The 15,381-nt window shown below is 44.5% G+C and overlaps 1 protein-coding gene across 1 annotated transcript; it reads left to right on the top strand.

The window, feature by feature from the left end:
- The first annotated feature begins 229 nt into the window (after positions 1–229).
- On the top strand, positions 230–15,134 carry SART3 (squamous cell carcinoma antigen recognized by T-cells 3). The gene is made up of 19 exons (XM_017814386.1): positions 230–415; positions 1,326–1,452; positions 2,284–2,388; positions 2,703–2,887; positions 3,817–3,922; positions 4,815–4,939; positions 5,399–5,554; positions 6,361–6,499; positions 6,881–6,988; positions 7,430–7,507; positions 7,717–7,775; positions 8,568–8,677; positions 8,938–9,050; positions 9,490–9,566; positions 9,952–10,117; positions 10,813–11,261; positions 11,750–11,902; positions 13,022–13,200; positions 14,099–15,134. Exons 1-19 carry the CDS (start codon positions 248–250, stop codon positions 14,277–14,279), a joined length of 2,784 nt encoding a protein of 927 aa, XP_017669875.1. The 5' UTR covers positions 230–247; the 3' UTR covers positions 14,280–15,134.
- Positions 15,135–15,381: the final 247 nt, after the last annotated feature.

Genomic DNA, 15,381 nt, shown 5'->3' with positions numbered 1-15,381 from the left:
AGGGCCGCGTAGCGGGGTGCCCGCAGCATTGCCTGCGCCACACTCCGGAATACAAGGGGTCGCGCCGCCGCTCCGCTCAGCGCAGCTCGGTCCCGCTGCGCGGCCGAGCGCGGGACGGTGCGAGCGGAGTATCACCGCTCTTCCCGCCCTGTTCGGCTGGCGGCGGCGCGGCACGGCGGGACGGGCAGCGCCGGGGCAGCCGCAGCGGCCGGCGGAGCTCGGCGGCCGGCGAGCGGAGCTGCATAAGATGGCGGCGGCGGGAGCCGAGGCGGCGGCCGAGGAGGAGAAGCGGCTGCCGGAGGGAGACCCCGAGTCGGGCGGAGACTCGGATGACGAGGGGGACTCCGACTCCTCCGGCGACGGCGAGGATGAGGAGAAGGAGAACGAGGCTGAGATCCAGCGGCTGGAGGAGCAGGTGGGCCCGGCGGGCAGCGGGTGTGGCGGGAACGGAGGATAAGCCACGACTGTGCCTGTACTTTGATGCTGGGAAGTGTCAAGACGTGGATTTCCGTGGTCCTTGCGGTTCTCGTCCAATTCGGGATATTCCGTGGTTTTAAGACGCGAGTGTTTGGAGTCTGAAGTGAAAACTGAGCGTTTGGGGTGGCTTTTTGCGAGGGAAATCAGCGAGTGGAGCCCCAGTGCGCCGTTTGTACTCATTGAGGCAGCTCAGCCGCCTGTGGGGGGGCTTCATTGGCTTTGAAGAAATTAAAGCACGTTTTTCTCTGTGAGCAGCGACAGGACCCGAGGAAACGTCTGGAGCTGTGTCAGGGCAGGGTCAGGTTGGATCTCAGGCAAGGGTTCTTCCCCCAGAGGGTGGTCGGGCCCTGAACAGGCTCCCCAGGGCAGTGGTCACGGCCCCAAGGCTGCCAGAGCTCAAGGACCTTTTGGACAACGCTCTCAGGGACAGGGTGGGATTGTTGGGGTGTCCTGGGCAGGGCCAGGAATTGGCCTGGGATGATCCTCATGGTCCCTTCCAGCTCAGGATATTCCATGAGTTGGCTCTTAAAAAGAGACTCTTCATTCGGGTGCATTGTGCAGCTGGAATCTGTCGTGCTTCTGCTGCATTGGGTTTTATGAGCAGTAACCCTGGGAGCTTAGAGGCATGAGCTGAGCACTAAGCTTAACTTAAAGCTCTTTTAAACCTGAAAGCGTTTTTTAAAAATGTCTCTGTGTGACCTGGAAACACCTTACAAACAAGCGGGAAGTTTGTTGCAACTCCGTTGTCTTGGCTCTGTGAGCACATGAGGAGATTATGATTTATTTTTGATTTCTTCGTGTCCATCACTCAGCAGTGGTTTTAGAATTGATTTTTATCATTTTTTAAGCTGTCCATCAATGCCTTTGACTACAACTGTCACTTGGATCTGATCAAGCTGCTCCGTCAGGAGGGAGAGCTGGTGAAGCTCCGCAGAGCTCGGCAGAAGATGAGCGAGCTCTTCCCCCTCACTGAAGGTACTGAGCATCCTCTGCTCCTGTTACAGCCCCCCCAAGGGAAGCTTCACCTGTGGAGATTGCTGGTTCAGTGGTGAAACAACATGTTTGTGCCAGGTTTAAGCGCCCTCAGGCAGAGAGTGTGACCCAGATCCCAGCAAACTCCTGCCAAAAGTGACATTTCACAGACAGGCAGCAAAAAAATTTCTTGTTGGTGGAAGGTGTGGGCAGCCCTGGAAATGGGTATCTCCTTTTTATTCATAACACAGAGACAGTGTAAGTACTGCAGAGGCTGCTCTGCCAGTGGGATTTTAGTCTTGGAAAGGGAAGCCCTAGCACAGGTTGCCCAGAGAAGCTGTGGCTGCCTTATCCCTGGAAGTGTCCAAGACCAGGTTGGACAGGGCTTGGAGCAACTTGATCTAGTGGAAGGTGTCCCTGCCCATGACAGGGAGTGCAACTGGATGATCTCTAAGGTCCCTTTACACCCAAGCCATTCCATGATTCCATGTTTCCTTCTGTGTCTGTGGAAACTTGCAGTCTCCAAAGCCATTTACTGTCACAAGTGTGAGGACAGGTTGGTTCCAGGTACATCCTGATCCTCTGCCCAAGGTGCTGATAAATTGTAATTTCTCCCTTAGTAGAAAGGTGCTTGTTTAGTACCAGTTTAGAAAATCTCCATCCAACTTTAATTTTAAATTAATTATGAGTAGTCATGGAAGTTAAAATTCCTCTCTTTGCCTTGAACCTCTCCCTGATTTTAACTCTGTCCCTAAAAACTCTAATAAAACACCATGTGGATGTAACTTGTTATTTCTGAACAGTAGTGATGTGTTCCAAATCTTTTCCTTTTAGAAATCTGGCTGGACTGGCTGAAGGATGAGATAAAAATGGCTTCGGAGAGCCATGAGCGAGAGAAGGTCTATGAGCTGTTTGAACGAGCTGTCAAGGATTACATCTGTAAGTCCTTAATAAATGCTGTAAAATGTCTTGTGGTACATCCAGATTTGGCTTTTTTTTATAGAGAAGTCTTTTCCTTCTGTTATAATGCAGAAATTGGATTGACATTTCAAGTTAATTTCTGAAATATTCGCGTGAAGTGATGCAGCATAAATTCAATATTTTAACTTTACCGGATAAACCAAAAAAGAAAGTAAAGAGAACTGTCATGCATTGGTCTATTTATTTGCAGCAAATAAGGTGTTTGGGAAGCAGAGTTGCCTGGGTTTCATTATTTTTGAGGAGATCAAGTCATCTGTTTGTCCTTTGTTCAGGTCCTGAAATCTGGTTGGAATATGCCCAATATTCCATTGGAGGCATCGGTCAGGAAGGGGGGATCGAGAAGGTGCGGTCGATCTTTGAGAGGGCACTGACTGCAGTGGGGCTGCACGTCACCAAGGGCACAGCTCTGTGGGAAGCATACAGGGAATTCGAGAATGCCATCCTGGAAACAGCACAGGTGAGGCCATTCCCCAGGGCTCTCATCCCAGACAAGCTGGGGAGCAGCTCCTGGAGTCACCTCGGGCTGTCTCCTCTGAGAAAAGGGCCTTTTCAGCTCTAAAACCTGGCCCTTTGCTCTGGGAAAGCCATTCTGTGTATTTGGTTGATAAATTAGTGGATTTGTGCTTAAATGAAATCATAAAATCTCAAATCCAGGAGCAAAGTTTCCCTCTGCTGATTGAATTGGGGAAAACAGCTTTAAATTGAGGAGCTCCATTATCAAACAATATTCTTGCCAGTGACTATTTCTGCACAGAGTCAATCTTGTTTAAGTTTCTAGGCTGTTCTCTACTTCAGCTTTTAACTCATCCATTATTCCACACTGTTTGTGCCTTGTGGATGAGGGTATTTTATCCCTGGAAAGTACGGTTTGACATCTGCAAAATATACTTTTATGAGATGGCCAGAATGTGAATATTTCTTTTTATTTCTATAGTTAGCTACATAAGAGATGGAAGTTAAAGATGTTCCTGCTCATGGTGGGGTGGGAACTATTTCATTTTAAAGGTCCTTTCCTACCCCATTCTCTGAAATGCCCTAACAAAGGAGTAACAGGAGAATGCCCTTTCATTCCCAAACACAATCAAAGCTGGAAGTTCCAAATCATCTCTCCACACCCTTGGGATTTACTGAAACCTCTTTGGTGGTTTGTGAAGCAGCACAGTTACTTGTTCTCCTTGATCATTTCCCTGTGCCTGTGTCAGCTTTCAGTCAGGAATGCTTTTCCCATTGACCCAGTGGAGCGATCTCCAAGTTTTAGCTTTCCCAGCAGTGAAATGCGAGTTGGCCGTGTGTGTCCACTTGGATCTCGGCTCCCCCAGCTCGTAAACAACCCCCCATCGTGTCCATCAGCTTGGAGCTGATTGAATTCCCTCCTTTTGTTGGTAGCCAGCCCCTGGCAGCGTTCCATCCCCGGAGCAGCAGCAGGTGCTGTGCAGCCAGCTCGAGAAGATCCACACGCTGTTCCGGCGCCAGCTGGGGATCCCACTGCTGGGTAAGAGCCGGAGGGAGGGAGGGAAGAGCTGGGGTACACTGATCCAGCCATTGGGCACCAGGGTTCTTTTGGTAGAGCCACACAGGCTGCAGCTGGAATTCTTGTGTTCCCTTTAATCAATGCCATTTGCCTTGTGAGTGAGGCACAGATCCTTTTGGATCAGGAATATTCTTATTTATTGACACTTGGGTTATGTGATTGCTCAGAGCTTTTTAAAATGCAGGTGATGAGCACAAAATATGACCACTAGAAATGAGGAATTTGCCTCATGAATGAGGCACAAATCCCTTTGGACCAGAAATATTTGTATTTATTTAAACCTAGTGTATCTGGTTGCTCGGAGCATAATTTGAGGCTATTTAAAGTGCAAGGGATGAACACAAAACGGGACCATTAGAAATGAGGAATTCAGCTGTGATTGCTGCATAAAAACCTTGGTAGGGAGTATCTCTGACAGCTGGATTGTTGGAATTCTTCCTTGTCTAGTTCCTATTTTAAACTCTTGAGTCCCTTTTCTTGCTGCTTTGCTCACAAGAGAAAGTCAAACATAGTTCTTTGACTTCATTTCCATATGGAGAGACTTTTGTTTCTTAAATTTTCTTTAAAGCCTTGGGGAAGATTTTGCCCCTTTGGTTTTCTAATTCCAAAATGAGCAGGTTTGATATAACTTGCCCTGAGTTTGCTATAGGATACTGTATAAGGTGAGGCGTCTGAACCCTTAAAGTGTGCAGTAGTGTGATAGATCCCAAAAGGGGATAAGTAAATATTTATTGTAAATATTATATAAATAACAATAGAAATATATGTTAGAGCCAAACATAGGTTGAAATCTGATTTTTTTTTTTAGTCCCATAAGTGCATTATTAATGAGGTTTCATGTCTGTTCTCATAGACATGGAGGCTTCATATGCTGAATATGAGGAGTGGTCAGAAGAGCCAATTCCAGAAACAACAATCAAAAATTACAAAAAAGCTCTACAGCAACTGGAGAAGTGCAAACCCTATGAAGAGGCACTGGTAATGCTGTCACTTGTATCTTGCTTTAAAACTAAGAGTGAATTGCTTTGGGGTGACTTATTTTTTCCCAAATTTATTAGTTTCTAATCCCAGAGATAAAGCAGCTGAGTGTTGCTGGGGGACTTGTTGAGCTGTGAGCAATGGGGGGCAGAAGAAGCCCCACAACTAGGAATACTGGGAATTATTGAATCTGTTGAGTGTGTCAGGCCACCCTAAGGTGCACATGAGTGTTCCAGCTGTTTTTTCCAGCATTGAGGAATAACAAGTAGGGATCTGAGTGGTTTCAGAGCAGGGTGATGTTCAGAGGTGTGTGAAAATCAAAAGCTGCTGATGTTTAGAGTCTAGAGGCAAGTTTCTTATGTGAAATTTTGCATGAGACCTGCTCTGGGGAACAGCTGAACTGTTTGAATTGTGTTTTATTTAAGAGTTTAATGTTTTGTCTCCCTGTTTGTTTCCCAGCTGGGTGCTGAAACACCAAAGCTGGCAGAATACCAGGCTTACATTGATTTTGAAATGAAAGCAGGTGATCCAGCTCGCATTCAGTTGATCTACGAGAGAGCCTTGGCTGAGAACTGCCTTGTCCCAGATCTCTGGGCACGTTACAACCAGTATTTGGTAAGGAAATAAACTTAAAACTGCGCACATTTTCCTTATTTTTATTTCCCTGGTTTATTGTTTTTTAATCTCAGTGGCTGACAAACAGCCAGTAAGTTCTACTTCAGTCCTGCCCTTAAGTCTTTAAATCCTCCAGAAACTGATTTTTCTCCTCACCTTTGCTTTCCTCTTGTTTTTAGAGGTGTGTTTATTAATCAGGTGAGCATTTGAACACTTTTTTCCTCGAGCTGTGTATTTTCTCTGCAGAATTCAATGTTTTGGCCATTGAGCTCCAGCTGCACTGAAGTAAACCCAGCCATTCAGCCCATATTTCCATGGGGTTGGTTAGTGCAGTCTGAAACTCATCCTGAGCTCCAGAGGCAGGACAGAAGGTGGCTGGATTAAGGGATCAGGGTGACTCCCTGCAGGAGGCTCATCCAGGCCCAGTTGCTCCGTCATCTCTTTATCTTCCCAGCTGGAGACAGCAGGTTGCAGGTGGAACAGCACCTGTATCAGTAGGCTGTGTGTGATCCTTTCTTCTCCTCTTACATTCCAGTTGGGAATTTAAAATTTAAAATAAACATTATCTCACTGGCAGAAAACACCTCACTGGTTTGGTAGTTCCAATTTGTGTTGCTCATTTGAAGGTGTTTCCTGGCTTTTTGGGAATATAGAATTTGAAACACCCAGCTCAGATTTTCAAATACCAAATGAAAGTGCCTTTTTTTTTTTTTTTTCCCAAGTGATGGCTCTTTGTAAGATGGGATTTGGCTCTGATGGTCTCTCTGGCTGACAGGAACTTGAACTTTTTTGTATGATTCTTCCAGGACCGGCAGCTCAAAGTGAAGGAGTTGGTTTTATCCGCCCACGACCGCGCTGTCAGGAACTGCCCCTGGACAGTTGGGCTGTGGATTAGGTACCTCCTGGCCATGGAGAGGCACAGGGTGGATCACAGCATCATTTCTGGTAAAGAAAGGCCACCTCAGCAAAACTTCTTTACAGTTCTGCCCTCTGAATAACCTGTGGCAAGTGGGACTTGCAGGATTTGTTTCCACCTGCTGCAGTCTCAGAGCCGCTGCCACGTACAGCAAGTGCTTCTAGGGCTGCTTTTGGTGAGCAGCTGCAGCTCTGAGCAAGCAGTGAACAACTTAGAATGAACATTCCTGGTTTAAACTGGCTTTAAATCCACTTCTTAAACCAATTTACTTTGTAGAATTTCTTGTCTTCTCTGGTTTTCCCAGAAACCAGTGGTATATGTGGATATATTTATTGTGCTATGACTGCAGTTTGCTAATTTTGACAATGAAAAGTAATTGTGTTTGAGTTTTCTCCCCTGTTTTCTTTCAGAAATGTTTGAAAAAGCTCTGAATGCAGGTTTTATCCAGGCAACAGACTATGTAGAGATCTGGCAGGCATATCTGGATTACCTGAGAAGAAGAGTGGATTTTACACAAGGTCTGTGCGATAAATGTGGGAATAAGTATTTAAACTGTTTTCTATGTACTTCTCTGAAACAGTGGTATTACTGTTTGGTTTTTTTTAAATAACAGTATTTTCATCTTTCACAGAAGTTAAATTCGTATGTTTTATAGACATTAACTGGCCAGAAAGTAATTGGTTTAAAGCAGCTTCTTGCTGGCAGAGTAGATTATGCTGTTGCAAATCTGCCCTACCTTGTGTTTTTGATACCTAATGGTTTTTTATTATGCATGTAGTGAGTTTTTGTTAGTGAGTAATAAATTTAAGTAATAATAGCCGTAAGAAGAAGAAGTAATAAATTTAATCTCCACCACTAACTCATAAAATCATTGTGGGTATTAAGGAAAATGTTTTAGTGGATGAGAAATTGAAATTAATTATTATTTTAAGGTAATTCTTTCTTTTTTGTCCCTAAAGACTCAAGTAAAGAGCTGGAGGAGCTGCGCTCTGCCTTTGCACGTGCTGTGGAGTACTTGAAACAAGAAGTAGAAGAAAGTGAGTTAAATTATCCAATATGTTGTTTTCTTCGTTCAGAATAATTTTTATAAGACCAGTTCTTCGCACAATGTTTAACTTGTCTTCAAGGGTCTTGAACATCTTAAGAAAGCTCCAGATAAGCATTTCAACTCCATGGAGAACTTGTTTAATAAACACCTTATTTCCAAGAGCCGAGTACAACAAACAGTCTTTGTTTTTATTCCTAGGATTCAGTGAAAGTGGAGATCCATCCTGCACCATCATGCAGAACTGGGCAAGAGTTGAGGTGAAGTTTCTCTCTGCTGTATTTAAATTACTGAACTAGATAAAATTGATTGTTTTAACATTCCAGCCAAGTAGAAAATTCCTTTTCTACTTTGGAATTTTGTCTGGGTTGCTTCAATGAGTAAATGTGCTGGTGCAGTCACTACAAGTGGATATTTTATTTTCCTTCCTTCGCCATGGGCTCTTAGGAGTTGGGATCAGTCGTGTTACCTGTGTGCTGTAATTTCTCTGGGCACAAGGCATGGGATGGGTTGCCAAAGTGTTGACCATTGGAATCCTCTGAACAATGTGGGCCTGAATCTGAATTAATTATTTTATTTCATGCCCAGTTAGGGAGGGAGAAAATAAGTACATCCAGGTGTGGTTCAGGTTATGCTAAAGCAGTTCTAAGTCACCTGTCTGGTGTATTGATAGACCTCCACAGTCAGATCAGGTGAATCCAGCTTGGGTTTCCTAAGCCATTTCCCCTCTTCCTAAACACAAAGCAAGCTCTCAGTTTGGGAGAAGAGCTGAAGTGCTCTACTAGGTACATTCATCAATAACAAAAGGAAGAATTCAGAAGCAACTGAATATTTTTTTATAATGACAAAAAAGAAATATATGTGGCAGCCAGAACCAAGGCAGATGTTTGAGGTGGGCAGGGAAGTATTATTGAGTAGAATTGATCTAAGGGTGTATCTTCCTGGGTCTGTCTGCATCACCTGTGGTCTTCCCTTGTTTTGGGTGCTGGGATTTAATGATGTTGAACAAATGATCCTAAATGATATTGGGTATTTTGGGTGCTCTGTTCCAGGCCCGCCTGTGTAACAACATGCAGAAAGCCAGAGAGCTCTGGGACAACATTATGACTAAAGGAAATGCCAAATATGCAAACATGTGGCTGGAGTACTATAACCTGGAAAGGTAAGAGCTTGGCTGGGGGGGGAGAGTTAATTCCCTTTTAATTTCCTCATCCGTGTGAGACAAAGCTTAGCTTAGCACGGGTTTGCTTCTTTTGGGTTTGGAGGTTCTTGGAGCAGCTCTGCTGTGTGTTCCAGGAGTGCTACAGCACCAGTGTGAAGTGGGAGCTGCTGGGGAAGGAGGGGGAAGGTTTTCATGGATGTAGTAGCTGTGTTGTGGCCCTGCTGTGAGGTTTGGCCCCTCAGTGCCCTCCCCTCCTGCAGAGCCCACGGGGACACCCAGCACTGCAGGAAGGCCCTGCACCGCGCCGTGCAGTGCACCAGCGACTACCCCGAGCACGTCTGCGAGGTGCTGCTCACCCTGGAGAGGATTGAAGGTAATTAATTGGCTCAGAGAAGGGTAATTAATCGCCTGCTCCTCACCTCATCTTACCCAGCCTGGTTAATGTGTGATGACACAGAGTGAATTTTGATCCGGTGTTTTTGTGTTCACTTTCCTTTCACTGCTGTCCTGTACACTCACAGCTCTGTCTTCTTTCCTTCTCTTCTGGCCCGATTTGGAGCCTGCTAAAATTACTGGATTTTTCCATACCCTTTTGGAGTATCATAGTCTAAATGAGGGGTTTCTGCTCTGCTTGGCTCCTGTTTTTATTTTCTTCGAAGCTACTCGTTCTATTTAAAATTTTCATGTGTAAAGGTTAATATTAAGAGCAAGTTCCATGAAGTCAATCACTCTTATTTTTCCAGAATTGTATTTTTGAATTATGAGAGAGCTAAATATGAGACTTCTAAAATTATTTTCACTTTATCCATCAGGAACACTGGAAGACTGGGATGCAGCTGTTCAAAAAACAGAGAACAGATTAGCTCGAGTTAATGAACAAAGAGCAAAGGTCAGAACTCTGTGAGCTACCAAAACAGTTTATACACCCTAATTAAGATCTTGCTCGTCTGAATGTCAGATTTCTCTTGTTACTTCCCAGCCTGACTTGTCTTAAAGCCTCAGAACTATTGATTTTTGGTTTAAAACTATGGTTAACAACCTCTCTTGATGCTTTTCATCTTTCCCCTTTTGACCCTTGGGTGGATACAAGAGTGCTGTGCACTCCAGGAAAGCTGGGAGAGCAAATAACTGAGATGTGCTTTAAACGATGTTCCCATTAGTGCTGTGGTTAATGTAGCTCAGGAGAAAACCCTCTGGGTCCAGTGCTCCAGAAAATGCTCTGCCATCTGCAGTCACTGGAAAAAAATTAATAAATAAACCTTACCTCTTTGTAGGCTGCTGAGAAAGAAGCTGCTCTGGCAAAGCAGGAGGAGGAGAAAGCTGAGCAACGAAAACAGGCTCGGGCAGAAAAGAAAGCTTCCAAAAAGGCTAAAAAAGCCAGGATTGGAGACAAGCGCAAGGCAGACGATGAGGATGAGGGGGAATGGGGACAGGAAGAAGGTAAAAATAAAATAAAATTAAAATCTCAGACCTCTGGCAACAGGGTTATTTTGTGTTAGAGGCAGATGAGGAATTGCCATCACCCGTGTCTTCAGAGCTGCTGTGCTTTCAGGGCTTCTCTCTCCTGGCAGGTCTTTGTTGTGGTAATGAAATGAAAGCAAAGCTAAATGGTTTTTGATCAACAGAAATACATGTTTTTAAGAATTCTAGAGTTTTCTAGGCTTTTCTTATTTTGAAGAAATATTTTTTCCTTTTTTTTTAAAGTCGTTTTTCTGACTCATCATATGACGCCAAGCCATGTGTGTAAATTGGGTTATTCACTATTGCAGCAGGCTCTAGGAAGTTGATAACAGAAGACTTTAATAGGTTGCAGCCCCTGGGAGTTTTGAGAGCTTTTAGATTTTCTTTTTTAAAAAAAAACAACCCATTAGACAAAACAAAAGAACATGAATCAGCAACTGTCAGTTGTAACTGACTGACAAAAGGAACAAATATTCCTGTTGCTTTCATCTAAAGCTGTCTTGGTGGAATAATCTGTCGTTGTTATTTAAAACCTTTTTATTTTGTGTCTTTTGTGAAACCACAAGTACAGTGACATTTCCAAGCTGCACAGTGGGAATGGAGGACATATTAGTTTCAACAGTGAATGAAATGAGGTAATTTTTTCTAATAAGGTTTTTAATTTCATTATTTAGAGCTACCCAGCAAGAGGCACAGGGGAGAGGGTGATGGTGTGCTTCCTGAGGAAGACATGGAAGTGGAGACCGGGCTGTTTGGGAGAAGTGCCCCTGCAAAGCCAGATGGGCCAGCAAACCCCAAGGAAAGGGCATCGACCAGTCGGAAGGACATCCCCAAAGTGTTCCATGACAGCAGCAAGGATAAAGTCACTGTGTTTGTCAGCAACCTTGCCTACACCATGGCTGAGCCTGAGGCGAAGCTGAGGGAGCTCTTTGGGAGCTGTGGGGAGGTGGCAGAGATCAGACCAGTGTTCAGCAACAAGGGCACCTTCCGGGGCTACTGCTACGTGCAGTTCAAGGAGGAGGAATCTGCTCTGCAGGCCCTGGGCCTGGATCGCACGGCTGTGGAGGGAAGGCCCATGTTCGTGTCCCCATGTGTGGACAAGAACAAGAATCCAGACTTTAAGGTAAAGTTTTACTGGCTCAGGTTACACGGTGGGTCTGCAGAGGGGAGCTGTTGGAGTGTGTTGTGTCCAGAGTGCTCACATCCCATGAGCTCGTGTTGTGCTACTTTGGAGTGGTCAAACTGATTTTTTGGGATTTCTTGCATCTTCCCTTACTTTACCATAAATAAGGACTGGCATCAATTTATTCAAGACTTGCAGAAATCTGCTAATTTGGATAGTTGTGGATCCCTTCCCACTGAGGATATTCTAGGATTATCTGTGACCATCCTCATTGTGAAGGAGACATGGATGTTTAGAAGCATTTACTTGCAAGTCCTTGGAGTATCCCTGTGTTTATATGGAAATATCTTCCAAGATGCCACTTGTGACTTTAAGGTAGTTTTGGACCACACAGATATCAAGTACTCTGATAACTTTTAGGGGATGTAAGATTGAAATCTGTGGAGTCTCTGACTGGTTTATAACTAACATCCTTTTTGTTTCTCCAGGTTTTCAGGTATAGCACTACCCTGGAGAAACACAAGCTGTTTATATCTGGTTTGCCATTTTCCTGCACTAAGGAAGAGCTGGAAGAGGTGTGTAAAGCGCATGGGAATGTGAAAGACATTCGGCTGGTCACCAACAGAGCTGGAAAACCCAAGGTAGGCATCCTTAATACACTCTTATTTTCAAGAAATCCTTCAAAAAGAAGCTCGTTGTGAAGTTTGGATACAAAAAATTGGTTTTATTAAGTTGCCAGTGTGGCTTTGCATTAAAACTTGGGGAAATGCTTGGATTTATACAGCCCAGGGTGTCTGTGCTGATAACTAACTAAAGAGGGAAAGTGGAATTTTTTCAAAATACTTAAATGGCACAAGAAAAATGGGATGGAGGGAAAGACGTTTACAGCACTTTCAGTACAGTACAAACAGGTATTTGCAAGTCTGCAAAGGATTTGTTTTGAGAGTAACTGAGTAGATGGGGTTCACCTGGTGCAACCAATTCCCATCCTCCCTTTCCTCCGTTCCTGGAGGCTTTTGTTCCCAACATCTGCTGCAGTAAGAGTTTTGCCAGTGAGAAATGAGCCACCTCTCTCTCACAGGGCTCATTATTTCCATCCTGGAATAAATGACTCCTTGTTAAATAAGTGATTCTAAACCAGCTGCTGCTCTGCCAAAATTCTACCTGACACCTGGGCCGTGTCTGTGGTGGGCCCTGCTCACAGGTGCCATCCTGGGGGTGCTGTGCATGTATTAAATAGGATTTTCTGACCCTTGGCACCATCTCAGGGGTGGTTCCTGTTTCATGCACACCTTGTATCGAGTGCTCTCATGTACCCCAATTCTTGCCATCCATGTTCTGAGCTTAGTTTGAGCTGGGATTGGGGCTAAACCACACATAAATGTACTTAGGGAATGTTATGTAAAACCTGATGTATTTCCTGTGAAACTGGATAATCTGAAAATGCAGCTTAAGGGCTTGAATGTCATTTGAAAGCATAACAGCAGTGAGAGGTGATGCCTCCCAGCCAGTATCCCTCATTATATTTCATTATATTTATTTTAATAGGATTTCTTTTTTTTTTTTTCTTCCACAAATTAGGGCATCATGAATGAGAGTGAAGAAATTCAGGTTGTAAAAAGAATTCTTCTTAGAAGAATACTGGGACTCTGAGCCACGTTTAGCTTTGCTTTCTGTATGATTTCCTTCCAGTTGGCCACATTACTTGTAAAATACTGGAGATACAGAGGCATTAAAACTAATTTCTTTTCCTTATTTAGGGTCTGGCCTATGTGGAATATGAAAATGAAGCCCAGGCCTCCCAGGCTGTGCTGAAGATGGATGGTCTGACAGTGAAGGACCACGTGATCAAGGTGATGATCAGCAACCCCCCCCTGCGGAAGCTGCCCGAGGCTGGAAGGGCCTCCACATTCCCAGCTCCTCGACAGGTTTATGGAGCGTAAGTGTGAGGGAGGAGGGGGCTGCTGGCACTGCTGGGAAAGGAAATGCTGGGTTTCTTGTACACTAAAATTTAGGAATCTCATCTGAAACGTGTACCTTAAGGGGGCTTAGAGAAAGGAGGAAGAGGGACTTTTTATATAGGCAGCTACTGACAGGACAAGGGGGAAATGTTTTCACACTGCCAGAGGGCAGGTTTAGATGGGATATTAAGAAAGAATTCTTCTCTGTGAGGGTGGTAAGGCCCTGGCACAGGTTGCCCAGGGAAGCTGTGGCTGCCTTATCCCTGAAAGTGTTCAAGGATGGGACTTGGAGCAACCTGGGATAGTGGAAGGTGTCCCTGCCCATGGCAGGGGGTGGAACTGGGTGATCTTCAAGACCCCTTCCAACCCAAACCGTAATAGGGTTTTATGAATATGAGAGAATGTTTAAAAGGTGCTGAACCGTAAAAAAATGGGTTGTTGGATTGATGAGGAAAAGATTTTTCCTCTTTATCAACAGAAACAGGTCTGTAGTGATCAGAGTATCAGGCATTGGCCACCGCCTTGGATCCAGTGTTGGCACCTGATCCCTCATAACCTCCACATCCTCTCGTTCTGGAGAACCAGCCATTGCTCAGAGTGAGCATTCAGGCTGCTCTTTCATTTTTTGGAGTGTTCCTGTATTGTAGGTGCTCTGTGGATAAACAGAGCTTCAACTTCTGGGGGCTGTCAGGCAGTTGTTGTCTGCCAGAACTCGGGTCTGTGTTTCAAAGCCACCCATTGAAACCTTTGCACTGCTTATTCCTGAAACAAATGGCAGGAATAACATTTAAACGAGAGTTCCTCATAATGAACAAAGTCTTTGTTGTTTCCCCAAGTTAAAAGAGTGTGTTTAAATGGGATTTTTTTGCCCTCTAGGCGAGGCAAGGGAAGGACACAGCTGTCCATGATGCCCCGAGCGTTACAGCGTCAGAACAACCCCATGGCCAAGGCTGAGAATGGGATGGTCCAGAACTCACCAGCAACTTCATCTGAGCCCCCTGCAGAGCCTAAAAAGATGTCCAATGCTGATTTTGCCAAGATGCTACTGAAAAAGTGAGCAAAAAGTCTGCAATCAGCAGGTCTGGTACAATGTGAAATGCCTTTATGGAAGCCATGTTGTGTCCTTATGCTGGCAAGGAGAGAAAGCCTGTCACAATCATGGAAATACTGTTCTGGACTGCTGCATTCATGGGATCAGTGTAGGATGGCACAAATCCAGATAGTTTTCCTCTAAAGAGCAAAGAGTTATACTTTTGTTCTGGTAAAATGGCGTTCTATGATTCCTCATATTGAGGGTAACGAGGGGGGCAACATTTCCTGTCCAGCTTGGATGCCATGTGGAGTTTTTTTGAGTACTTTCCAACTGTTTCTCTTTCATTAACGAATGAGATGCAATGTGAGACCCTTGGCAAGCCCCACTGGTCAGCTCAGATTGTGACTGCAGACATTCTCTCTGGCAACAAGCCCATTTTCCACCCAACCCCACGCACGCAGGGACAGTCATCTCCTTCCATGCAGAGTCCAATGGCAGATGCTCCAACTTCACCACAATGGCCTATTTTAGTATTGGGAGAGTTTCTATACATATGTGTGTATATGTAGATACCCAGATATACATATATATGTATTCAGTTCATGTTCTGTTCCAGTTGACCTGTTTTTTATATGGTGTATTTGTAAAAGACATTCAGATGATTATTTTTAAGTGTCATAAACTAATCTTTAGATCTGGTAGTTTTTGTTTCCCATAAAGTTGTTTGTGCTGTTGCTGAGGACCATATTTTTTGGTTGGTTTTGTTAGCTAGCTCATGTGTCTTTTGCAGGTGGTTTCTGTATGGTTTTGTACAAATGTGAAGTGCAAGCTGACGTTTCTTGGTTTATTAAACTCAAGTTCTCAAAGGTTTTCTATACATACTGTTGCTTTTGTTTAAATGTGGGTGTTGGAATTGCACTTATCCTCTGGCAGCTGGGTAGTGGTGATGTACCTCACCTCAGGTGTGCTCAGATAGTGTCACTCATACCTTTAAGCAGCTCATTCCATCTGCTCTGAATATCCTGAAATCAGTAATCACCTCAGACTTTCAAAGAATGTGGGATGATCTTGGTTAGAAATATTCCTGCTTGTCAACTCCTATTCTGGAAGTCACCACGTGCAGGGG

This window comes from Lepidothrix coronata, unplaced genomic scaffold, assembly GCF_001604755.1.
Source record: "Lepidothrix coronata isolate B3197 unplaced genomic scaffold, Lepidothrix_coronata-1.0 Scaffold44, whole genome shotgun sequence".
NCBI lineage: Eukaryota > Metazoa > Chordata > Aves > Passeriformes > Pipridae > Lepidothrix > Lepidothrix coronata.
This window is presented reverse-complemented; position numbering and strand designations above follow the sequence as displayed.